Source organism: Meles meles, chromosome 5 (genome assembly GCF_922984935.1).
Source record: "Meles meles chromosome 5, mMelMel3.1 paternal haplotype, whole genome shotgun sequence".
Classification (NCBI taxonomy): domain Eukaryota; kingdom Metazoa; phylum Chordata; class Mammalia; order Carnivora; family Mustelidae; genus Meles; species Meles meles.
Genome location: NC_060070.1, coordinates 45376429 through 45402967, shown reverse-complemented (window position 1 = coordinate 45402967; position 26539 = coordinate 45376429). Strand labels below are relative to the sequence as shown.

The following is a 26539-nucleotide window of genomic DNA, read 5'->3' as shown; positions in this document are numbered from 1 at the left end:
CGCACAGTCACGTACAGCAGCCTTGTCCCCAGGGGGTGGTCTTCTGCTACCACTACAAGTGGGAGTAAGCAGGGAAGAAGATTCACACTCCCCATGCCAGCAGTGTCTGGCTGAGACCTTCTCTAACGCAGAGCTCAAGGGTGTGCTCATGTCGGCCACACCTGATGAACAAGGCACAGTATCTACAGGTGTGTTGGGATTGACATTCAAGGACTTGTTGCCAACAGAGTTTAAGTTGGAAGACTGATTACCCTGAACTGGCAAACAAAGCCTTCGATGGACTCATCCGGCTTTCCACCCTCCTCGGTTTTATTGAGATAAAACCACACTAAATGTAAGGTGTACAAGTAACATAATGACTTGACTTACATATCGTACAACGCATTCATGTGCTCAGGCACTTTCTGCCTTGGTATAATGAAAGTCTGAATAGAAGAACACTTTTTTAGCAGAAAGAATTTTTGTATTTTAATTTACAACACAGAATCAAGTAACATAAGTTAGAAGAGATCACTTTAACAAGAACACCAAAACAAAGGCTTAAAAATGAGTGTTTTCTTACAAAGTACTTTCCTTGGGGATCTATGTGCATTTTTTAAAGTAGCCTCCAGTCAGCGAAAGCTGGAACTAATCTTCCAGAATTGTTATTAGGGCCTGTGACACAATTCTTAGGAGTATTTTCAGTAATGAAAAACCTTTGTCTTTTTTGAATGAATTTGTTTGCTGGACATAAATGCTGTTCTGAGCCACACCCAGTGAACTGGATCAAGTCAAGATGTGTACAAGCCACATCTTGGTCAGAAAATCATATGACTAAGAGACATCTGGTATTAAACACACATTTTTAAAGAATAGATAGGTTTCCAGGTCTGAAGCCTCCTCATAGTTTGAGATTATATAAGAGCAACATAGTATCATTCAGAACCTTAACTTAAGGCAATGTCAAGTGAATGTACTAAGGAAATTGGTGTGAATTTTTATTGGCTATCTAGGGATTTTATATTTAATTTATAAATATGTTTTGGTTTTAGTAATGTAAGAGCTTTAGTAGAAAAAGTGTTTTTACTCTATGTGTTAGTATGTGTAATAATATGATAAAAAATATTAATAAATGTCCATTTTGCTTATTTTGTTCCTAGGAAGGAATTTAGTATTTGAAGATGAAATCGCTGCATTGCAGCCTGAAGTCGATAAGCTAAAAACTCTAGATGTGAACAAAATTATTGCACTGGGACACTCTGGTTTTGAAATGGATAAACTCATTGCTCAGAAAGTGAAGGGTGTGGACATCGTTGTAGGAGGACACTCCAACACATTTCTTTATACAGGTAATTGTTTCAAAAGGATTATACTGGCCAGGATGTCTAGATAACTAACTTTATCTCTTTGCTTTTATAACTGTTATTATTTTTACTCCTATTTAATGCATAACATATATTACATATATTTTGTAAAATGTGATATATATGTAATATACATACATAATAATGTGTAAATCTTATTCAGAGACATTATTAATGTCTTTAATTTAATATTAATTAATGTCTTTAATTTAATATTAATTTATTGGTTTCATGATTATGTCAGTTCCATTTATTTATGTATATTATAAATACATGTGTAAAATACACTATAAAATAAGAAGATTACTGAGCCCGAGGCAAAACTTTATATCAAAAAGCAACATGTCGTATAAAAAAATTTTAAGTATAGAGGCACCTGGGTCGCTCAGTTGGTTAAGCATCTGCCTTTGGCTCAAGTCATGATCACAGGGTCCTGGGGTCGAGCACAGCCTGGGGTGCCCTGCTCAGCGAGGGGCCTGCTTCCCCCTCTCTCTCTTCTGCTCCTGCTGCTTGTGCTCTCTCACTTGCACTTCCAAATAAATAAAATCTTTAAAAAAAATTTAGGAACAAAAATATAAATAAGGCCTCTACAGATCAAAGTGACTGACTTGATTTGTAGATTCACAGGTAGCAGGAGCTGGAACTCTGGGCTCAAGTTCTAACTCTTTTTCATACTAGGACCACTAGGAATGCCCTGGAAGCCCTAGGCCCCCGATGCTCCTGAAATCATGCACGTTCCCCTCCCTCCCTCTCCTTCTCTTCCTCCCCTACTGCTTTCCCTTCCTCTCTCCCTCCCTCCCTCTTTCTCTCTTCTTGATGTTAGGCAGTTTTAGCTAGAAATCCTCTTTTTTTCCCTTCTATATTGAACCAACAATGTACCAAAACTTTTGAGTCTGGCTTGGTGAGTTTTTCCTACCATCCTGCCTCCTGTCCCCGCACCACTACTGCATGGAGCTTTGAAGGGACTTTTAAGGAAAAGAATAGGAGGAGGAGGGCCTCTTGGTAACTGACTTTTATCAGCAGTGGGAAGGAAGGCTTTGGTGGAGAACACCCCTGTCTTTGAAGAGGTTGCTGCTTTGCCCACCTCTATATGGGTTACCTAAGGTGATCCTATTTTTATAAAAGCAAAAATAAAAAATACCCTAAAGAGAAAAAAAAATATCCAAACTGTTAAAAGAGGGGCACCTGGGTGGCTCAGTCAGCTGAGTAACTGCCTTCAGCTCAGGTCATGATCCTGGGGTCCTGGGATCGAATCCCACATAGGACTCCCTGCTCAGTGCAGAGCCTGCTTCTCCCTCCACCCACTCATGCTTACTGTTGCTCTCACTCTCAAATAAATAAGTAAAATTTTAAAACTTTTTTTAAAATGTTAAAAGGCATTATCATGAAGAAAAGCACACAGGCAGTTTTCACTTTCTTCTTAGCACTTTTGATTATTTTCAAATAATGAACACATGTTGCTTTTGCAATCAGAAAGAGAGACACAAATTGTAAAAAGAGAAGAAAGAAACGATATTGGATCCGAAGTCTTCCTTCCTGATTCACGTCTGAGACCATGAGCAGGTCACTCACCCTCCCTAAGCCCGTTAGCTTTGCTTCAGAATGGGATGAGAACACTCCGAGGGCCTCATGTTGTAAAGATGGCATGAGGTGGTATATGGATGTGTGGGAGAACACTTGACTGCAGAGAGCTGTGTCCTGATGAGCAGCGCTGTGGAGGCCACCCCCCGGTGCATACAGACCCATGACACCGGAAGGCTGGTGAACTCCTTCACAGGGTGAGCCTGGCCTTCCCTTAGGAAAGAAGGCCGGTGTTCCCGTATTTGACTCCTTCCTCAGGCTGCTCGTAAGTGTTTTGCCTCTGGGAGACACAGGCTAGAGAATAATTTCACACTGGATGACGCCCATGAGTGGTTGTGAAATCCATGTACGGGGTTAAAAACTTTTAACCCACTAGACTCCAGTTGGTTAGGCCCTTAACACTCCTCACAGGAAATTTGCACTGTCTTGTGGAAAAAGCTGTCCATGGAGCAACGAGGACAGCGCCTGTCCCCCCCGGGTGTTAGGTACATGTGGCAGGATAGTGACAGGCACGGACAGTGACGGCAATTTCTTAGCAGGAGCGGTGTCGCAGTCAGACGTCTGAGAGCCGCCTAAGTAACTCTAGGGCAGCTGGAGGGGCTGAGAGCGCCATGTGGGGGGGGCACCCCAGGGGGCAAGTCATGGGATGGCGTGGGGTGAGATGGAGAGAGACTCGGCTGTGGCAGTGGGCTCCTGTCCCTGCCTGATTTCCTGCTCTGCAGAATGAGGATGGAAACAACCCCATGAGAAATGGTCGCAATGACTTCCCATCTGGAATGGATGGCTGGAGGAGAGGCGACACAGGACAGGGCTTCGTACCTGAGCTGTCCTTATTCCAGCTTTGTCCCAGCTGTGTGGCTGACACCTGTGACAAACCCTTCTCTTTAGCTTTTCTCTGAGGCGGTGTCGGAAACGGAATCCAGGGGCACACAGTGGGACAAAGATGTCTGCCTCCAGGAACTTCGTCCTGAGGCACAGGGGCTTCAGGCTGTATTGACTTTGATTCACAGTAGGAAATTGTAGTAATTCTGTAGAAATTCAGAGTAGACATTGTAAATGAAGACCTAGCACCCACCCACACACACACACAGTCACAGTCACACACAGTCACAGTCTCACACATAGTCACACACACACATTCACAAACACACAGTCACACACACACGTCTCACAGTCATACCACATATAGAGTCACACACACAAACACACAGTCTCTCATATGCAGACACACGCAGAGTCACACACACACACTGAACTTTCACAAAGAACCTAGAGTGCCCCCTAGTTCTGTACTGTTTCATTTTTTTTAAGGTGTCGGTTACCACCCATTAAATTAATTTCCTCATATTGTTGTTGCTGCCCCACATTTTGAAAAACGCAGCTCTGAATGAAGCGTGACCAAAACAGTACAGAAACAATCAAAGGAATCCACCCCCTCCATTCAAATGCTAAAGTCATTCCCCTGTTCTTCCTGATTTGCCTCTACACCATCTTTAGTGCCACCCGCCTCTTCTAGCACCCACTGGTCCCCTGCAGACTTGCTGTGTGACTGTCAATTAGTGTGCCCTGCTGGGCCTGAAAAGGTTCCGCCACCATGCCTGGCTTCCCATTAATGCAGCAGCCTGTGCTTTTGTCCCTGTCATTTTGTTCCAGCCAGTGAGGTCCTGAAAAACACTGTGTGCCTCTTGCTAAGTAGATGAGTTTAATTAATGATGAAAGACTGGATGAAAGGAAGATTTGGGGATAAGAATTATGATTTGTTTATACATAAATCTTGAAGTAGATCATTACAGCCTCTGAGAACACTGCCCCAAAAGTCTTAGTCATTCATCCCACATTTCATGGTTGCTCAGCAAGATTGTTGTTCTCATGGAAATGAGTCAATTTTGATACTCATCATTTTAAGGAATGACGAACTTAACAATTAGAGGTAATTCTAGGACAGAGGAGGTGAAGCATATTTGCTTGTTTAAATAAATTGTCACAGCCTTAAAAAAAATTCCTCTGAATTGTTTTTGGGATTAGCTTAGCTTAAGTTGAGGTTAAATATGACTCATTAATATGAGTGTAGTTGAGGGGCTGCCTGGGTGGCTCAGTGGGTTTAGCCACTGCCTTCGGCTCAGGTCATGATCTCAGGGTCCTGGGATCGAGTCCCACATTGGGCTCTCTGCTCAGCAGGGAGCCTGCTTCCCTCTCTTTCTCTCTCTCTCTCTGCCTGCCTCTCTGTCTACTTGTGATCTCTGTCAAATAAATAAACAAAATCTTTAAAAAAAAAAAAAAGAGTGTAGTTGAAATGATACATCCTGGGGGAGGCACCTGGGTGACTCAGTTGTTAGGTGTCTGCCTTTGGCTCAGGTCATGATCCCAGGATCCTGGGACGGAGCCCCATGTCGGGTTCCCTGCTCAGTGGGGAGCCTGCGTCTCCCTCTCTCACTCCTCCTGCTTGTGCTCTCTCTCTCGCTGTCAAATAAATAAACAAAACTTTAAAAAAATAATCATCCCAGGGGCACCTGGGTGGCTCAGTGGGTTAAGCCTCTGCCTCCGGCTCGGGTCATGATCTCAAGGTCCTGGGATCGAGCCCCGCATCGGGCTCTCTGCTCAGCGGGGAGCCTGCTTCCTCCTCTCTCTCTGCCTGCCTCTCTGCCTACTTATGATCTCTGCCTGTCAAATAAATAAATAAAATCTTTAAAAAAAAAAAAATAATCATCCCAGGCACCTGGGTGGTTCGGTCAGTTAAGCATCTGCCTTCGGCTCCAGTTATGATCCCAGGATCCTGGGATGGAACCCCACCCACATCAGGCTCCCTGCTCAGCAGGGAGTCTGCTTCTCTCTCTGCTTGCTGCTCTCCCTGCTTGTGCTCCTTTTTTCTCTCAAAAATAAATAAAGAAAATCTTTAAAAAAATAATAATAATACATCCCTTGGAATTTTATGGCTTGCCATGCACAGAACCCAACACACACATGCACACACACACATACACACACACGTACGTAAAAGAAAATTTCACAAAACATCCAGATTACACCTTATATTTTTTGTTATCTAATTTGTTTAATGCTGGTTACCACGTATTAAATTAACTTCGGTGTACTCTAACTAGACCATTAAAAAAAAAAAACTCAGCTTTTAATGAGGCATGATGGAAACATGCATGAACCGCTCCCCCAGCCCACCCCCCGCCCCGCAAATGTTGAACATCGTTCCAGGTTCTTCTGAGTACAACCATCGTGCACATGGAGATAACCTATTATTGTCTAACCATTCTCATGTTGGAATGAAGGGGAAAGGAGGTCCTCCCAACGAGGCTTACAGAATCTTCAAGTTGCAAGGGGCAAGGGCCAGTGCCCACATGTTTTCTCTAAAGGAAGGAGATCCTAGAGTCATGAACTGGTCCATAGTGTTGCCTTTGGAGAATGTAGTAAAGTGAGAGCAGGCTGAGAGCTGAAGCATGTATGCCAGGGGACTCTACACCCCGTGTAGCCCTCAAAGGCAGACTCAGTGTGCTGTCTGTTTGCCTCCTGATGTTTGAACTGAATTTTGGATCGTGCCAGTCATTCTGGCTACCTGTGGCTTTGGGGGAGTGGAGACATTAGTTTCTGTATCTGCAGAATAGCAGGGGTAAAACTGCCAAGTGTACGACCCCCTGCATTCTGACATACTCTTCCCCATAAGGTCATCCATGCAAAGAGCCTGATTGCTTAAAACTTTGGGGAAATGCAAACTTTCCTTATAACTTCCTTAGGTTGCTGCCATGAACTTCACGGTACCTCTAACTTCTCTGAGACTCCCACCTCCAGGCTCTACCACACAGGCCCCTCCTTTTCACTGTCATCTAGTGGTCTCTAAGCCACTCCCCAGCATCCCCCAGCTTGTGGTCTTCCTCTCTGCCCTAGCTCCTGCCTTCTTCCTGGCGGAATGTTCCATGTGGATGGCTGATCCCATGCGCAAGGTTCAGAGTCCCTTGATCCTCTCAATGTGCGACTGTCAGCTCTCGTCCATTTCAGCAGCTTCACATGTGAGGCTGAAAGTGGGTCATCATCTGGGATGGCTCTTTCTCCGGAGTCCCACAACCCCCCTCCCTTGTCATGGCTTCCTGGCTTTACCTTAGAGCCTCTCACCCCATACTCCTTAGAGAGCTGGCCATCAGCCTTACAGAAACCTCCATCTCCTGGGCTCCTCTCTCCATCCCAGATGAGGAGGCTTCACATCTCTCTCTTGTTGAGTTGATCATGTCCATTGGGGACTCTTGGCCACGTCTGTAACTGACACCTGGAAGGCAGGTGCCCGGGACTGTTGTGACTCTTAACAGTTGGAGCACCTTTTGAAGTAAGATTTCTTTATTTGACCATTTTTCATTGAACACCTTATTTTCATTGCTTCTAGACATAGAGACACATTTGTGGAACACGAAATTCAAAGCACTTTGTTTACTAGAGACCTTAAATGATTTTAAGGGCCATAGGATTTCATTCTCAAAACCAATGGGGTTCACCGTGTAATTGTAAATATGACAGAGCAGAAAAAGCTAATGCTTGCTCTTCGTGCTGTAGACAGCGGCCAGATGCCGGGTGAGGGGAGGGCCAGCCCTGCTTCATGGGAGTCAGTGAGGTTAGGGTGAAAGGTTTTATTGTTGTTTACAACCATTAATTATTAATTATTAATGTTCACTAATTTTCATTTTTGAAGTTCAGATAATCTTGTGTTTTCAAACAAGAAAATGGGCTCATTTTTTACCACATCCACAGGACAGGGAAAGCCTATCCAACAAAGAACCATTTCCTTTGGGAGTCAGTGAGGACTGTGGTTTATTAAGTGAGCTAGGAGAACCAACCCGAGGGCAGGGGTGTAGGCTTGTTTCAAAGATCACGTCTTTGGGGGCATAGGGACTTGTTCCAGTGGTCACTCACTCAGGACCTTTCCGTCAACTTCTAGCCATACCCCCCCAGCCTCAGCACAAGCCTCCTTCAAGGAGCAAAGCCAGAGCCCTCTGGTTAATGACTTTTGCAGCCACATAACACTCATCTGTCTTAATCACATCTCATGAGACTGCGTTCCAAGATGAAGTGGGACTGTCCAAACTCAGAACATAAAAAGAGAGAGCATACAACATGGTCAAGGTCATTTGGCAGTGCTGAGTTATAAGGAAAGCTAATGGCCAACAGTTGTGAAATCATAAATTCATTCCCATTGCAAAGTACAAGTCTCCTCCTGGGATTACAATTCATGTCGCCCTAACTTTGCCTCTTACTGATCTTCTGAGAAGATCTCCTTTTTTCCAACCTCACCGAGAAGCAGCATGGGGTATGGAAAGGGCTTTGGACTCCAACAGACCCCGTTAGAAAAATTATACCAACTGTAATCACCTGAGAGTTGTGAATCCCAAGCTAATTTATGAGGTCACTCCTCTAATAAGTGAAAAGGCTCTTTATCATGCAAAACTTGGAAAATATTGGAAACTTGGAAAATATTTTCTGACCCTTCCCATCTGATAATTCCTTGGGGATCTTATGTTTGTCCTCATCTCCTGGATCCTAATTTTTACTTCTGCTGAATTCTCAGTCACCTATGGCCTTGCTTCTCCCAAACCGTTCTTATCTATCCATGAAGTATAGTATCGAATATAGGAAACTGACCTTTCTTCTTCATCTCCCCCAAACTCCATCCACACAAGACAGCTTCCCTTCAAGTCTGCCAGTCATCACAGGGGAGTGGGCCACAGCACAGCACAACCCCTCACCTGCACTGGACCCTCTTCAAGCTCCCCCTGCCATTACCTCCACAAGGCATGCCTCACTGGTTGACGTTTCTTCCTCAGCCCTCCCACCTCCCAGTCTCCACCCATGTCCCACGTTGGTGTTCTCCTTTTCATTACGTCCCTCTCCATCCCTTGGATCCTCAGCTACCCCTGACACTCGGAATTCTCCCACTGTTTTGAAGCAAATCATTGCTCTCTGTTTGTTCTCCCACTCCCATCCACATCCATGTTGGGGAGCCTGTTGTCCCAGACAGAGGAGAGGAGGAGATGAACAGGGAGACAGATGTACCTACACAAGGTACAACTGCTCTCCTTGTCACCCTGTTGGAAACTTGACCTGTCACAATCATTTAAACAGAAAATTCTTTCTCCCTAAAATGGATTCTGCCACCCATTCCCCCCTTACTGTTTTCCATACATACATATATTGGGTTTTTTAAAGATTTTGAGAGAGAACGACATAGTGAGAGAGAGCATGAGAAGGGAGAAGGTCACAAGGAGAAGCAGACTCCCCATGGAGCAGGGATCCCGGTGTGGGACTTGATTCCAGGACTCTGGGATCATGACCTGAGCCGAAGGCAGTCACTTAACCAACTGAGGCACCTAGGCGCCCCATATATTGTTTTGGGTTTTTTTTTTTTAAATTCACACAAACTATATTGATCATTGCCATAGGGTGGTGGGACTATGAGTAATTTTTTCTTCTCCATTGGCCAAATAGGCTTTCATGCTAGTTTTACTTAAAAAAATGTTAAGGGGCTCCTGAGTGGCTCACTGGGTTAAGCCTCTGCCTTCGGCTCAGGTCATGATCTCGGGGTCCTGGGATGGAGCCCCCACATGGGGCTCTCTGCTCAGCAGGGAGCCTGCTTCCTCCTCCCCCTCTGCCTGCCTCTCTGCCTACTTGTGATCTCTCTCTCTGTCAAATAAATAAATAAAATCTTTAAAAATGTTTAAACCCCTCTAAACCCTATAACCTTAACTATTCTTAACTTTGTTAAAAGAAACTCCTCCACAGCCAACTTACTGAATGATTCATGAATCGGGCAGGATCCCATCTAGCAGATAGAAAGGAACTCCAAAGAGCCATACCAGGCCAGAGAGACTTATAGATCAGAGTAAGCAGGAACAAGGAAGTTACATGGGGCATTTGCTGATTGGTTACAGCAGGGTTACTTTCCTTCCAGGGAACAAAGGGCAGTTTGGGAGCAGTCTGGGGAACTCATGCTGAGCTGGCCAACACCGGCTAGGCTCGTTGACCTTGGCTTGCCTCTTCTGGGACAGCTGAGCACAGTTAAGTGTTGGTTTGCTGGCATGGGAGTCAACACCAGCAACTCCATCTTGGCCTAAACGTGTTACTTTAACAACTTGAACTATTGTAAATACTTCTGTGAAATAATTTTTTAAAAGGAGGTATACACTCAGTTTGAGAATCTGAGCTACATACATAAAGACCAAATGTACCTTTTTACCCTTAAAAAATAAAAAGCCAGGAATATGGTGCTTTATCCCAAGCAGGCTGGCAGTGTCTTACTCAATTGTCTTATCCTCCAGTTCGTACATTTCGCCCAGACCTAGAAAGACCTGCGGTTTTGAATTCACGACTGCTAATCTAGAAGAGAATTTCCAAACACTCTTGTCATGATTTGGAAGCAGACTTTGGTCATGTCAGATGATCTCCAGGTTCCCAGAGACAAGCTTGTTTAATTTGTGTCCTCCGTGCTTGATTGCTTACGAGTGTGATTGACATGAATGATTTGCAAGAATCAGCTGTTAGGAGCCCTCACTAACCAGAAACATAGCATTTCATGTTGTATATAACCACTCTGGGAATGCCTTCTCCAGCTAAAGGCTGACTGTCCCTGAAAAATCTATCAGATATACATCAATTTATGGTCATATATACCTCTTTTTTTAATCTCAAGACCTAAAGTTATTACTTCTGAAAAGAGCGCTGTGAGTACATGGAACTACAAGAAGGTCATGCTAAGATGAAAACTGCCTCTCTCTCCCCATCCCATTCCTGTGGACTCTGCGTTTTAACAGGCCATAGTGATAGAACAGTGTTATGATTTTTTTTTTTAATTTGTCATATGAAACCCTGTTCTATAATGTAAAAAGTGAATGGGGAGTCTGGTGCCTTCCCAGCACCAGAGTACGGGGCCATAGGGATGGCTAGATGCTGTGGTGAAGAGAAAAGGATGGTAGACAGCTGGAACAGCCCTCCTTCCCCTGCTCTGTCTCCATCAAGCAGCCTCTCCTGACCTCGTGAAGAGACAACACAGGCCCTAGGCCTGGCCCTGCAGAGCAGTGGGGATCCAGAACACCAGGTGCCTGTCGGCTCTTGGTAAATATTTGTTGAATGACTGAATGAATTTGCGGTGATCCCTTGCCATGCCTGCAGGACTCCCTTACTTGCTCCAGCCCCTCCAGACTGGGTAAAGCCCACAGCCTGGCCTGGACCTCATGAGGGGTTTGTGTCTGCTCTGGGTACTGCTCCAAGATTCGTCGTCTCCTTCAGACCTCCCAACCCTCACTGAACACCCAAGAGCAAGAATGTAAACAGTCGAAGCCTGTGCAGAACGAAGGGGCGGAGTCCAGAGACGGAGACTGTCAGTGGCCCGTTAAGTCCCCTTAATGAGACAGGACAGCTAGGCCAGAGGAGCCCTCGGTCTTGGACCCTTGAAGCTGCTTCTGCAGCAGAGGCAGGGCACAGAGCCACAGGCCTGGCTGGCTGGGAGCTGGGGGCGCGGAGGCCAGTGGTGTCCACCCTGTGACCTGAAGAGCACTCACGGCAGGAAGCCCAAAGTCAGAATCTGGCCCCAGGGCCACCGAAGCCTGCACGACCTGAGCAGTCTGCTGCACGGCTCATGTTGCTACCAGATTTTCTGCGTGCGCAAGTTCTCCATTGCTTACTTTAAAAAAAAAAGGTTAAACAACTTTTGTGTCAAACCACTAGTCAGATCTCTTTTTTTACAAATTTAGGAAATAAATGTAGGCCTTAGGGGCTAAATGTCTCTCTCAAGGTCATGAAACTAAAATCCATTCTCTTGACTCCTAGCCTGGATTCTGCTTTACAAATCCGCACTCAGGTCTCAGCTCGTTAGTTAAGAAAATTGAATTGAAGGGGGAATTGGGGGTACGAGGGGGGCACACAGACATTACTCCCTTTACATACAGATTTCACTACAGGGAGAGCGTAGAAGTCTTGTCTGTTCCCTGGAAAAGCACTGGCTAAATGGCTCAAGCTTAGTCATTCAACAAACACTCACTGAGTGCCTTCTCTGTGCTGGCAAACCCTGGAGACATAGCAGCTTCTGACTTCCTGGAACTGGTCTTAAAAGGGGTACTGACTCTCATCCAATTTTTCTCAGTATGGAAATCAATCAGTCTCATCATATGTATTTACAAAGTATGCTGTGAATGGAGAAGTCCAATGTTAGGAGAGCACATATAGGAAGACCTGACCAAGACTGGGGGAACAGCACACAGCCTTCCCCTAAAAAGCTGACTTTTGGGCCAAGATCAGAAAGACATCCAGGAGCTAACCTGTTAACAGTGATCACCCATCTGTATTGAGCATTCACCTGAGTCCGCTCGCCTAGCTGCGTTAACTTCTGCAGTCCTCCCAGCAAGGCTCTAGGTCAGTATCTTCTCCATTTTAGAGATGGCTGAGCTGAAGTGGAGTGACAGAGCGAGCGTGCATGTTGGCTTTCGGCTCCAGGTCACACCCCATACTCCAAGCTTCGGTGGGTGTGGCCTGAGAAGGGGAGAAGCTAGAATCGCTGCCGCTGCTGTGCAGGGCAGATGGTCTAGAGGAAGCCGGCAAGACAAGAAAGGGCCACGTCATCTAGGTTATAATGCTCACGTTTCTCATAAGACAGTAGGAGAGCTTTATTTATTTATTTTTGAGATTTTATTTATTTATTTGACAGAGAGAGAGAGACACAGCAAGAGAGGAAACACAAGCAGGGGGAGTGGGAGAGGCAGAAGCAGGCTTCCCTCTGAGCAGAGAGCCTGATGCGGGACTCGATTCCAGGACCCTGGGATCATGACCTGAGCCGAAGGCAGACGCTTACCGACTGAGCCACCCAGGCGCCCCAGTAGGAGAGCTTTTAAATCAGGGAGTACATGGTCATATTTACATTTTAGATGACTCAGGCCCGCTGTGTGGACATGGGATTAGAATGAGGCAAAGAAGAAGCATATAGACCAATTAGGAGGCCTTTGCAGTAACCGAAGCAAGAGATGATGCTGACCAGGAGTGTGGCTTCCCCAAGGAGATGTAGAGAAGTAGGCAGTCTCTAAGTAAAAGAGACCCAAGTCCCTTAGAAAAAATCACATGAAATATACTAATGACTGATTATTTTTATCCAGTCCTTTCATAGGAAGTATGGAAGTTCTTTTAATCTAAGCATACTTGACACACCATGTTACATTGGTTTCAGGTGTACAACATAGGGATTCAGCATCTCTACGTTATGCTGTGCTCCCCACAGGCATAGACCCCATCTGACACCATACAACACCATTACAATACCATTGACTGTATTCCCTTTGCTGTGCCTTTTATTCCCGTGACTTACTCATTCTGTAACTGGAAGCCTGTATCTTCCACTCTCCTTCACTCATTTTGCCCATCCCCCTACCACTTCCCTTCTAGCAACCACCAGTTTTTTCCCTGTATTCATATGTCTGATTCTGCTTTTTGTTTAATTCATTTGTTTTGTATTTTAGATTCCACATGAGACTGAAATCATGTGGTATTTGTCTTTCTCAGTCTGACTTATTTCACTTAGCACAATACCCTCTAGGCCCATCCACGTTGTTGAAAATGGCAAGATGCCAACCTTTCTTCTGGCTGACTCATACTTCGTTGCGTAGAGGTACCACACAGGAAGCATGGAATTTCTTAAACTGGTTCCCCCATACATTACAACTGTGGTGAGAACTGCCTTGAAACTTTCTGTAATTCATTCAGCCAACAGGAAACCATCTCAAAGGCTTCCTCTTTGGCACTTCTGCCACCACGTGACCCAGTGTCTTGGCCCCTTCTGGCTACTGTGGGCGGCTGTCCAGGCCTGTACTTGGAACTGTCACATTCCCAAGGAGCTGCTGTGGCCAAGTCTCCCAGGGCAAGGCCCTGATGGTTCTGTCAGGCATTTGCACTGTGCTGGGAAATGTCCCATTTACAAGTCTAAATGTCAGCTCACAGTCCCACGGCTCCTCCACCTTTGGTTCCCAGATTATTTACTTGCTAGATGGCTGAAATCAAGTTCTGGTGACTTTCCTGCCAAGATGAAAAGTTGGTTTTTTAAAGGCAGATGAGTGGTTCTGTGTGGAAATATTTGGGGCATGAGTGTCTTTGGCTGAATAGGATGCTACGGAAAGTGTGGAGCCTTGGGTCTCTTTCTCTGCCATTGGTGTTTTGAGCTTGCCAAGTTGAGGGGAGCAGAGAGCCAAAACGGACTGGCTACTGCCTCAGCCACTGGGAAGCATCCTCCTTCTTCCTGATTAAGTCCCTTTAAGAAGCAGATGACATGTGTTAAGTTCTAACAAAAGGAACCTTAAGGCCTTTCAGAAGGATGAGGCATTTGACCCGATTGTTGAAATCCTGTAACATTCATTTTAAGTTTGGTTATGTCTATGTGAGTGAGGTAGAATAACAAAGGCTAAAAAAAGGTCAGGCTTTCCCTTCTCTAGAGTTTCCAGGAAACTACCAGTCCTTTCTGAATCTGATTTAGTGCCTTTTCCTCCCAGATTTCGGGGGAGGAGGGAGAGGTTGGGGGTTCCGCCATCTTGTGGACATGTTGGGAACTGCACCTCCCAATTGACATCTACATCTCTGGGCTCAGAGGAGGAACCACAGTCCCTAACCTTCCCCAGGTGAGGTGAGAGAGGCCTGCCATACCCCCTGGCCCAGGCTCCAACACAGAGTAGAATGAGGACGATGACCGTGTTAACCTTCTCTGCTACCTTGCGATGCATGAGATCATCTGCAGCTGTTCGAGCCAAAGTCCGCCAGTCACCAGTGAGGCTGGCTGCCCCACTGGGGACAAGCCCCACACTGGGTTGCAAGTCAGGTGCCTTCATAAAAGTGAAGTTCCAAAACTCTTGTCTTTTTTCCTTTTTTTTTTTTCCAGAGGGAGGAAGAAAATGAGAAATTAAGGTTGGCACCAGCTGTTTCCTGCATGTAAGGGGCTGGTATTTGCTACCCTCCTGCTCCGTGGGTCTTGAGCTGGAATGGGGGCTGCTCTTGGCATAAGAGCGGGGAAGGAGCAGGTTTTTCGCTGTATCCACCCCAGCTTGTCTTGGGCAAAAGGAGAAGCCCAGAAGCAGCCTGGTCTATCCTCTGGGTTCACATTCGATTTAGTAAGGGGCCTTTGGCCAGCAGCTCTCGCGGGCGTTATGAGACTAACAGCAGTAGGTAGTGGAGAGAACATAAGGTCCTGTGCCTCACAGCCCTGCTTTTCTGTCCACTTTCCTTCACATGCCAGACATACTGCACATAACACACATACCAGTGTGACCTTGGGCACGTTGCCTGTGACAATCAATGTTCTCATCTGTAAAGTGGGGACAGTAATAGAACCTGCCTCAGGAGATGCTTAGAAGATGGAATGAGGTCTAGGGGCCAACTCTCGTAACTGGCCCACGTGAGTAGCCAACATGTGCTGAAGATTCCTGGGCCCTCTGTAAACATCTAATAGGAAGGACTGGCCCAGGGTGTGGGGAGGGGGGCAGTGGTAGAAGCAGTAGTGGGTTCAAGGGTATCTCTTCTATAGTCTCTGATTCAAAACAGCCAGAGCAGGTCCTTGTCACTGTGGTAAGGTGTACCCAGAGGAGGTTCACAGTTACAGAACTGAAGCATGGCACGTGACGAGGGCCAGGGCCTGTGCTCCATGCGACTGGTCCCCCCACCTTTGTGCAAGTACGTGTTCAGGAGGCAGCGGTGCAGAGAGCCCTTTAGCCTCCAGGTGATGAGGTAGCCCCCAGGCTGTCCCCAGAGGACCCTCTGAGACAGAGGGCAGCAGAGCCTGGCCCGTGTGAGGTCTGGCTGGGTGAGCAGTGTGCACGTTAGTTGGCTGCCAGCGAACGAGGCTCTTGCAAAGGCATCAGAAGGGATATAGATTTTAGCAGCAAAACCTGAGGACAGGCTTTGTCACGTCTGCTCATTCTCCAGTAAGGACTCAGCTATAGATCGGGAGTCTAGGGTTTCTGAGGTGGCCAACCGCTCATAAGGGAAAGAAAGATGTCTTTGTTTTCTATTCTGTGCCAGGTGCTATGCTAGGAAGTTCAGACATTTAAACAACTCAATGGCCCTGTGAAATCGGAATTGTTATTTCACCCATTTTACAGGTGAGGAAACTGAAATGCAGGGAAGTGATGTGGCTGGGCTGGTCTCCCCGGCTGCTGGGAACGGAGCCCAGGTCTGGCTGGAGGTAGGAGAGTCTGAGCAGGACTGCCTCATGGTGTCCGCTGCTGCACCAGGCACAGGACCATGGTCTTGGGAAGAGCTTCCTTCTGAGTTGAGAATGGAAGGATTCAGGTGCCACAGGGCCTTTGGAAATAGGGACAGATGCCCCAGCATGCCTCTAAAAGACCAGCTCCATAAGGCAGCTAGCAAATCTTCCATTCAGAATTCCTTGTCATCTGCCCAGTGGCCTGCACGCCTGCAGCCAGCTGTGTACAAGGGCAGACTTGATCAGCTTTGGCTCTTCTCTTTCAGGCACACCACCTTCCAGAGAGGTGCCAGCTGGGAAGTACCCATTCATAGTCACATCCGACGATGGGCGGAAGGTTCCTGTGGTCCAGGCCTATGCTTTCGGCAAGTACCTAGGCTATTTGAAGGTTGAGTTTGATGAGAAAGGAAATGTTGTTGCTTCCCATGGAAATCCCATTCTTCTCAACAGCAGCATTCCTGAAGGTACGTGAAACTCGAGGGAGGGTTCCACCAATCCAAAAATTAGATGGCTGGACTTGTTGTGTGGTTAATGTTTCAGGACAAGACTCCAGTACCTTTGTGGGATCGAGCTCTCCCTTAAGTTTGCCTTCTTCATGGACAAGGAGATAGAAAACACACCCAAATGCCCCAAATCCCATTTGCTTCCTCAAGTCCTCTCAGCATCAGATACCGTGTCCCTGCTTTCTGTCCCTTTTCAAGCTTCACCCGGGCATGGGAAAGCCACTCTCACCTTGTGTCCAGAGGAGGGCAGCTCACGGAAGCAAAGGGGTTCACACGGTGTGGAGCGGGGCTCCAACACCAGTCCCCCACCACCAGGAGGAGCATGCCTGTGGCAAGTTGCCCAGTCTTGATGGGCTTCAGTTTCTTTCTTTATCGGAGGAGGGAGTGTCTTTCTTTTTGGTCTGGGACTCAGAGTAAAGTACATCTTATGTCCTCCATTTGCACATAGTATATGTGACCACACCTCTATGCCATTGTCACCTGCCTTTCACAGCTGACAGTGATCAGGGGAGGGGAGGGGGTGCTCTGCACAGCCTGCGGTCACAACACAGACCTCTCAAGAGCCAGAAGGAGAGGCTGGGACCACACAGACCGCAGAACCTCAGCAGGCCCTTTATACCTGCACTGGACGCCTTTCGTCCTCCCCCCAGCCCTCCCATGCCACCACCACTAACATTATCCCAGGTGGGACCACAGGGCTCGTGCAGGTGTGATGAGTTGAAGTTAAGCTAGTCAGTGCATCTGGAGCACCTGGCTGGCTCGGGTGGTTGAGTGTCTGACTCTTGGTTTCGGCTCAGGTCATGATCCTGCGGTCCTGATGTCGAGCCCCACACTGAGCCTGAGTAGAGCTCTGTGCTCAACAAGGAGTCTGCTGGAGATCCTCTCCCTCTGTCTCCCTCCCTTCCTTCTCCACCCCCCACCCAGGCATGTGTGCATGTACTTGCTCTCTCCCTCTCTCCCTAAAAATAAATAAATAAATAAATAAGTCTTTTTTAAAAGGGGGGGGGGATACTCAGTGGATCTTTAAATTAAGATCCATTCCTGGTCTTACTACCAAGAAACAGAATTTTCTGAGGAAATTCCAGTCAAACTAAAATGTAGACAAATTATGATAAAGAAATGTATAGTCACAACAGGTAAGCTAAATGATCTTTGATTCCTTCTCCAAATTGTAGGCCAGCTTGAGGCCGGCCTTAACTGCAGGCTGATTTTCTTTTTCTTTGCATGCTTCTAGATCCAAGCATAAAAGCAGACATCAACAAATGGAGGATAAAATTAGATAATTATTCTACTCAGGAATTGGGGAAAACAGTTGTCTATTTGGATGGCTCCACTCAGTCATGCCGTTTTAAGGAATGCAACATGGGCAACTTGATCTGTGATGCTATGGTGAGTGGTCCCAGGAGTGCGGGCCCTGTGCCTGGGGAGCAGGGAGGGAGTGGGGAAGGATGCAAGGAGGGACAACCTGATAATTAGACCTGAGGATTTTTAAAAAATCAGTGCCCAAACTAAAGCTTGGGGGGAATCATACTGAGTACCTTGGGAAGGTGTCTGATCTAGCCCAGCAGACCGTCACTTTATTGCTTGATGAGGACTGAAGCCTTTAGAGGAAGTTGTTCATCCTGGATGTTGCTTTCCTTTTGTAAGATGGTCTGAGTACACAAAATGTCACTACTCTGATGATGCCGACACAGTAGGGAAAACGCATGTGCTTGGGCCTAACTTGGCCAGACTGTCTCACGGATCTGTCCTCTCAGCTCCAGAGAAGTAGGCCGTGAATGAATGGGAGCCTTCTTCACAAGCAGAGAAGACAGCATGTCATTATGTGATAAGTCCCGTGGCTGAACACATCACCCCTGAAAACGCCCCTCTAGCTGTCTGCAGGCAGGCTGGCCGTGGCAGCCCCTTGGGGGCCATGCTGAGCCAGCGTCCCTAGGTCAGACTCAGCCCTCACACCGAAGCCTGTGCCCAGGGGGCTGACTCTGCCTGCGCTTGGCATGGCGCCTGGCATACACAGACCCAGTGGCCAAGTAAACAGCGGTGTTCACACTCTGCAATGTGAGACCGCGCTGGCTCCCCAGAACTAGGCAGTCATGCAGAAGAAGTAGTGGAAGAGAAGCCTGTATGGGAATGGTTAGAGAAAAGTCTGGAAGGAAACAAGTTGTTAGCAGTGCTTACCACTCTGTTAAGAGGCTGAGGCAAGTGTAAGAAAACCTTTGCTTTTGCACTGTTTTTTTTTTTTTTTTTTTTTTTCCAAATCAGAATGTATTCATCTTATTTCTGGTAATGAAACATGTATTTTGTAAGAGGAGGAAATGGATCCTGCCATTTCAGGAGGCTGTCTCTGTGCCTCCGAAATTGCGGGCTCGGGAGTTGGCTGGGGACCTGACGTAGAGGCCAGGGAGCATGTTGGCAAGAGGCCCTGCCTTCAGAAGCAAGTGCGGGGCCTATGGGAGGTGGGAGTAGGAGGGCAGTATGGCAAGTGGGTGGGCAGCACGGCAGGCCAGTCTGCATGAGGCCCTGCCCTAATACAAGAGCCAGGTTTCACTACTGCCCGCTGGCCTACGGGGTCTTAGGAAAGAGGGCTTCGAGCTACTTGCTTCTGAAAGTCTGACATGAGACTGGTCACAGTTTCTTGTCTTTGCTTCTCAGCATAAAACTAGTTCTAATCATACTTCAGAAGTGTCTGGGACCACGGGAGCAGGGAAGAAGCAGCTGTGTTTCCTCAGTGGAGCCAGTCAAATTCCTGCAAATGATCCTGAGGAGGGAGATGTAGAATAACTAATGTAAATTCATGTTACTGTTGCAGATTAACAACAACATTAGACACCCAGATGATGTGTCCTGGAACCATGTGTCCATGTGCATTTTAAATGGAGGTGCCATTCGGTCGCCCATCGACGAACGGAACAACGGTATGCTTCCAGGCTTAGGGTCATTAATTCAGCATGTTCTGTCTCCAGCCAGGCCCACGGGGAGCCACGGCTCCTCTCTGCCATCAGCCCTGCACCACAGTCAGCCTCTTCAGTTCGGGTCGACTGCTGCCCAGCCAGGGCCGCCCTAGAAGGACACAGAGAGGTAGCAGCTAGGCATGATGGAAACCAGTCTTTTTTTTTTTTTTTTAAGACTTTATTTATTTCTTTGTCAGAGAGAGAGAGCACATAAGCAGGGGGAGCAGGCAGAGGGAGAGGGAGAAGCAGACTCCCTGCTAATCAGGGAGCCCCATGCGGGACTCAGTCCCAGGACTCTGGGATCATGACCTGAGCCAAAGGCAGCTGCTTAACCAGCTGAGCCACCCAGGTGCCCTGGAACCCAGTCTTAATTTAAACTTCTGACTCAACAAAGCCAAGTACTAATTATTGCTATCAATTAAAAATACTGACAGTCACTTCCTTGATATCAGGAAAAAGAAAGCAACAAGTTGCCAGCCTTCTGTGCTGGGAAAAAAAAAAGACCCTACTGGATTAAATTTTTCTAGTGCGATTACAGATATCCAGGATGTCATAGGGGAAAGCAAACCAATTAGACAGTCAGGACACTTACAATCGCCCCTAATATGCTATCAAAATCAGGTAGTCTCCGTATGAAGCCCCACACTCGGCTCATTGTCAGACAGGGATAGGTGGCAGGGACGCATCGTCTGTCTGGAGGAACAGAGCGACACTTCATACCCACTGAAGATCCAGCTGCAAGCCGGGGGTTCCAGGGCAGAGCACCAGTGACTCAGAAGCCACGGCCATTTCTAAGCTCCTGCCATCTTGCCCAGTGGAAGAGCATGGGCAGAGGCCTCTTGAGTCCATTCCCTCCCTAAGTGTCAGGAACACTTACACAGCCAATGCTGTCCCAATAGCATTCCTAGAGCTTCATGTCTCACTTATCTCCGCTGGTTTTGGGGTAAGCTCATTCTCAAGCTGTTTCTCTTCTTGCCTCATCTACAACTACCCTCAGGCACAATTACCTGGGAGAACTTGGCTGCCGTGTTGCCCTTTGGGGAAACCTTTGACCTGATCCAATTACAAGGCTCCACACTGAAGAAGGCCTTTGAGCACAGTGTGCACCGCTATGGCCAGTCTACTGGAGAGTTCCTGCAGGTGGGCGGTAAGTCACCCTTCGACATGAGATGGGATTTCCTGCTGGTTGCCTCAGCTCTCCACATACCAGGACCTCCACCACCAGATTTGTTTAGGCCTTCCCCCATGAATGCACAGTCTTTCAATGGCCATGGGCTCCCAGACTGCTGAGATTAGGTCAGGGTCAAAGTCCAAGCCCCTGGCAGTGAGCAGTAATCACTACATCTGATTTGGACATTGGATGGACCCTCTGCAGGAACTGGCCCTCCAAATTCTAATAAGCAGCTCAGCTGCCTTGAGGTCTAGTTTCTATTAAAATCTTAGTTGTCTAGACATTCACTATTCTTTGCTAAAAACAAAACCCAAAAAAACAGCCCTTCTCTCTTCTATTCATAATTGCCTGGAACCATGCAGTGTCCAATCAGTTTTAAACAAGGATGATTTCAGGGAGGGACAGCCCCCTACTTAGACACATTGGGACACCTGGTTCTGATTCCACTGTAACCTGGGGCAGGTTTCCAACCTCTCTGGAAGCAGAGAGAAACCATGGAACGAAAATAAATGCTTTCCCAATCGACAAGGACTTCTGAAACACATCGGTCAGTTATGAGTTGCACAGTTCAGTGAGTTAATCTGTAAAATAATAATAATAATAATAGCTTTATTAACTTTGACACTGACACCATATTTTGGCTTTTTTTTTGTACTGTAGGTGGTGGGCCTCACCTGATGGTGTGATTGCTTTCTCACGTCCTCCCTCTCTAGAAACCCCCGCTCTTGGGGCTGCAGAGGGTAGGGGAGCCCCACCTGCTGCCTTGATGGAACCCAAACATTCTGTACTTTTCCAGGAGAGAGTTGGGGGATGGTGGGGTTTTGATGCTCCAGCAGTGCTGGGTAGTTGTTGCCTGTTCTGTAAGAAAGTCATCCAAACCCAGATTGTTACCATTTAGTAGTCTTCAGAATTCTAACAAAATGTTCTGCACCACTCATCTATTTCTCAGGTTCCAAAGCCATTGAACCAAGTAGCTGACCAGTTCACTTAGGATTCTAAAAAGATGTGGTTTCTCCATGCATTGGTACCCCAGGCCCATTCTGAGCCAGAGCCAATTTTCCTTCCAGTGGTTCTCAGACCTCCCAGGATTTGAGGGAAGACCTAACCGAATGCTGCAGTGTCTTCTCAACTTCCCCGATGAAACATCATTCAAGCTCACCCTCCGTGCAAACCAAATCTCATGCCCTAATTCCAGATTTCAGCCCAAATCTCTCTCTCAGAAATCTCTTCTTAGATCTCTTGGATCCAGTGAAAACACAGACTCATTTCTTTTCTAGGAATTCAAGTGGTGTATGATCTTTCCCGAAAACCTGGGGACAGAGTAGTCAAATTAGATGTTCTTTGTACCCAGTGTCGAGTGCCCAGTTATGAGCCTCTCCAAATGGACAAGACATATAAGGTAGTCCTCCCAAGCTTCCTCGCCAAGGGTGGAGATGGATTCCAGATGATAAAAGATGAAGCACTAAGACACGACTCTGGTAAGCACAAGTGTCTCTCCCTCTCCCTACTCCCAAAGTCCTCGCAGACAACAGCAGTGGTCCAAAGACAGGAGCTACTCAGGATGCCAGGACTGCAAAGCCAGAACCACGTCCCGCCCCTGTGCTGCTGACTCTCTCCAGCTTTGTTGGAGAACAGCAGCACAGCACTGGGCCAGGTGTGCCTGTCCCTCCCCCCCACACAGACCCACCCATTCAAGCTCCAAGTGTTTTGAAATCCTTTTAAGTATGTGTAAACAGCTATTCAAATTGTGAAGTATAAATGAGGTTTGTGCTTACAGAAAAACCTCATCTCTAGAATTTTAGATTGGATCTGGAAAATCCTGTAAACTTTCTTGAAGCATTTAGTGTGAATAGATCAGGTAGGAGTGGATAGGATAGGCTCCCCTCCCCGTTTTCAGCACAATGGGTTGGTTGAGCAAATTATAAGTCCATACTGGACCCCAGTCAATATTTTTGGCAGCATTTAGGGTCTTTTTTACCCCAGCCTCACTTTTAAAAATCAGTTCTGAGAACCACTTCCTGTGGAAGTCCACTGATGGGAGATCCCTGGGAGATGTGAGTCCCACAGAGGCCCTGAGGATGCCACCAGCACAGGGCCATTTAAAAACTTAATTAAAAAACAAACAAACAAAAAAGAACCACTTCAGACACATAAAGTCCACTGATAGAATATACTACCCCTTCCTCTTCTCCAGAGCAGAAGCCAGTGTGCTTACAAGACAGATGCAAAGTTTCTTTTCATTTCCAGGAAGGAGCTCAGCTAGGTTCCCCCTCTGCTCCACCGTGGTGGGCCTGCTGTTTTCACTGCTTCCAAGGAGGGTAGAGGGCAGAGCTAGGGCAAAAGAGGCAGTCCTTCCTGCCAGGAAAGGCACTGGCTACTTCTGTCCATTCCGTAATAGAAGATGCAAGGGCAGGCTAAAAAGGTGTCTTCTTGAGTCCCACTTGAGACAGAGGCTGGTGGCTGTGCATCACCCAAGCCCAGACTTACAGGTATTGGAAAGGAGGAGCTCACATAGAAGGTTCAGGAAGCCTTGCCCTAAGGGTTCTCAATCCTAGCTATACATCTGAATCAATTGGGGAGCAATTTAAATTAAATACCAATACCTTGGCCCAAACTTTTAAGAGAATCTAATTTAATTGGGTTGGGGCAAAAGTCTCTTCCAGTGATTCAAATGCAGGACTGAGAACCACAGCAGAGAGTTCTTTTTTAAATATTAGTGGTAAAATTTTTATTGAGGTATAATTGACATATAAGATTAGTGTTAGACATATAGATTCAATATATGTATATATGATGAAATAATCATCACAACATCTAGTTAACATCATACAGTCACAAAAAAATTTTTTTAAAGATTTTGTTTATTTGAGAGACACACAGCGAGCAAGAAAACACAGCAGGGGGAGTGGGAGAGGGAGAAGCAGGCTTCCTGCCGAGCAGGGAGCCCAACATAGGGCTGGATCCCAGGACCCTGGGATCATGACCTGAGCTGAAGGCAGACGCTTAACAACTGAGCCACCCAGGCGCCCCCCCAAATTTTTTTTTTACCATGGGGGACTTTAGAGATCTGCTCTCAAAGCAACTTTTAAATACACAATACAGTATTAACTCTAGTCACCATGCTGCACATTATATCCCTATGACTCATTTGTACTGGAACCCTGGATTTTGATACCCTTGACCTATTTTGCCTACCCCCACCTCCACTTCTGGCAACTAGCAGGTTGTTCCTTTTATTGACAAGCTTGGTTTTGTTGCTCTTAGTTCCATGTATAAGTGAGATTGTATAGTAGTCTTTCTCTGACTTACTTTTCATAATGCCCTCAAGGTCCATCGATGTCATTGCAAAAGACAAGATTTCATTTATGGCTGAATAGTATTCCATTATGCATGTACGTGTGTGGGGGTGTGTGTGTGTGTCACATTTTATCCATTCATCCACCAGTGGACACTTTTTTCCAGATCTTTGCTATTGTAAATAATGCTGCAGTGAACATGGGCGTGCATTATTTCTTTTTGAATTATTAATGTTTTTGTATTTTTCAAATACTCGGAATTGCTGGATCATACAGTGGTTCTATTTATTTTTTGAGGAAACTCCATACTGTATAGTGGCTGTACCAGTTTACATTCCCACTAGCAGTGCACAAGGGTTTCTTTTTCCACATCCTTGCCAACACTTGTTATTTCTTATCTTTTTTGATAATAGCCATTCTAACCAATAAGGTGGTATTACAGGTTTAGATTTGCATTTCTCTGATGATGAGTGATCTCGAGCATCATTTCATGTTGTCTGTTGGCCATCTGCCTGTCTTCTTTGGAAAAATATCTATTCAGATCCTCTGCCCATTTTTTAATCAGATGTTTTTGTTTTTGAATTGTAGGAGTTCTTTGTATATTTTGGGTGTTAACCCCTCATCAGATAAAAGATTTGTCAAGGAGTATTATTAAAACAAAATTGTTGCCAGGTCCCTATGAGTTTGTTGAGTTACAGGCAATTGGTATTTTTTTAAAATCAGGTCTCCTCTCTTTTGGAGATGAAGTCTTCATTGTGTCACTGTCAGTTATGTGAAAATGATTTCTGACCAGACAAGCAGAAGGAAGCCACTTTTATTGTCTCAACTAATTGTTCTCGACCAGTTCCCTAATGCCCTTATTTTGGAATGGTTCAAAAGCAATAATGGCAACAAAGTTTTCTTGAGTTATCTCAGAGTTGATGGAGTTATCTAATATCTAGTAGTGAACAATGGGTACATTTGACATCTGGGGCATGAAAAAGCAATCAAATTCTTTACACCTTTGATTACCACTCTTTGTCTTTTGTGACATTTTATCCCTAGCTTATGAAAGAAATTTCTAATTACAGAGGACTTTAGAGAAATACATTGGTTTTCTTGCTTCTTACTCTTAATTGATCATTACTTATTCTGTAATTAAAATAATGTATGTATTTTTCTAGGTGACCAAGATATCAATGTGGTTTCTGGATACATCTTAAAAATGAAAGTAATTTATCCAGCGGTTGAAGGTCGGATCAAGTTTTCTGCAGGAAGTCATTGTCATGGGAGCTTTTCTCTAATATTTCTTTCATTGGCAGTGATCATTGTTTTATATCAATAGCCAAAAATTCTTCTTGCCATTAATGTGTGGAACTGCATTTTTTTCCAAGTGAAATTCAAGCCTGCCTTTTAGGAACTGGCTTGATGATGCCACAGACCATCTTTGCAGGCCCCTAGAAGCTGAGCTTAGAGGATTGTAAATGAAGACACTGACACCATCACACAGGATCAGCAAGTTAATGAAAACACAGGGAAAAAAATGAAAATAAGCCCTTTGACAGAAGGCCAACCATCTTTAGTTTACATATGCAAATTTTAATAAAATTTTATTAACAATTCTAAACCATAGAAATCATTTTTCTCCTTTATATCCATTTTAATCCACCCAACAACTATGTTTACATTTTATCATTTACAAAGGCGTTTTAAACACATTATCTTATTTGATGCCTATAATTTTGGTAGGCAAGGCAGGTATTGTTTTTCCCATTTGACAGATGGGAAACTGAAGCTCAGAAAGAGCAGACTTGTTCAGGGCCATACAGCTGAAGGTGACAGATATAAGACCAGAACCCAGCGTTTCTGACCTCAAGCCCAGCACTCGCTCAACTACATCCAGTCGCTGTTAGGAATGATACTTAATGGCTTCCTGTCTTCCTGTCAATGTCATCAAGCTCCTGGATGATAAGTGTCTGCTTTATTTCAGGTCTCTGTTTTTTCCTTTTTAGATCCTGTTCCAGTGAGTTTAACGGACTAACACAGGGTAGCATTCTCTCTTGTACCACCCTTGTGCCTTTAATAAGTCAGGGAACAAACAGTGCAGCAGATGATAGGAAAGGCAAAAAATAGTCCAGGGTCAGGGAGAAAGGCAAGGGAAGAACAAGAGGCCCAGGATGTATTTACAGAAGAAAAAGAACTAAAGGGCATTTAGATTTGTTAAGGGGGTATTTGTTACGGAGCAGCAGCATAGTGCCTGATGTGGTATTAGCTGTTAATAATTTTATGGAAGTCCATCAATTCTGCCTCTGTGCTCCTTCTTTCCTTCTAATGTAAAGGTATCATTAAAGAACCTTCTAAGACAAGGTGTAATTCAAAACCTGCACTTGTCCCTCCCCAGCAGGATGCCAGCACTGTACTTACTCTAGTCACACTACACACACACACACTCTCTCTCTCTCTCCCTTTCTCTCTCTCTCCCTCCCTACCCCCACCCCC

At 45.9% G+C, this 26539-nt stretch overlaps 1 protein-coding gene across 1 annotated transcript in view; it reads left to right on the top strand.

Annotated features, from left to right (window-relative positions):
• NT5E (5'-nucleotidase ecto) overlaps positions 1 to 26539 on the top strand; it is a 49053-nt gene extending 22514 nt beyond the window's left edge. The window contains exons 3-9 of the mRNA XM_046005804.1: positions 1140 to 1328; positions 16407 to 16604; positions 17878 to 18032; positions 19453 to 19558; positions 20592 to 20741; positions 22043 to 22243; positions 25225 to 26539. Coding sequence (XP_045861760.1) covers positions 1140 to 1328; positions 16407 to 16604; positions 17878 to 18032; positions 19453 to 19558; positions 20592 to 20741; positions 22043 to 22243; positions 25225 to 25385 — 1160 coding nt within the window. The 3' untranslated portion in view covers positions 25386 to 26539. The remainder of the gene's footprint in view (positions 1 to 1139; positions 1329 to 16406; positions 16605 to 17877; positions 18033 to 19452; positions 19559 to 20591; positions 20742 to 22042; positions 22244 to 25224) is intronic.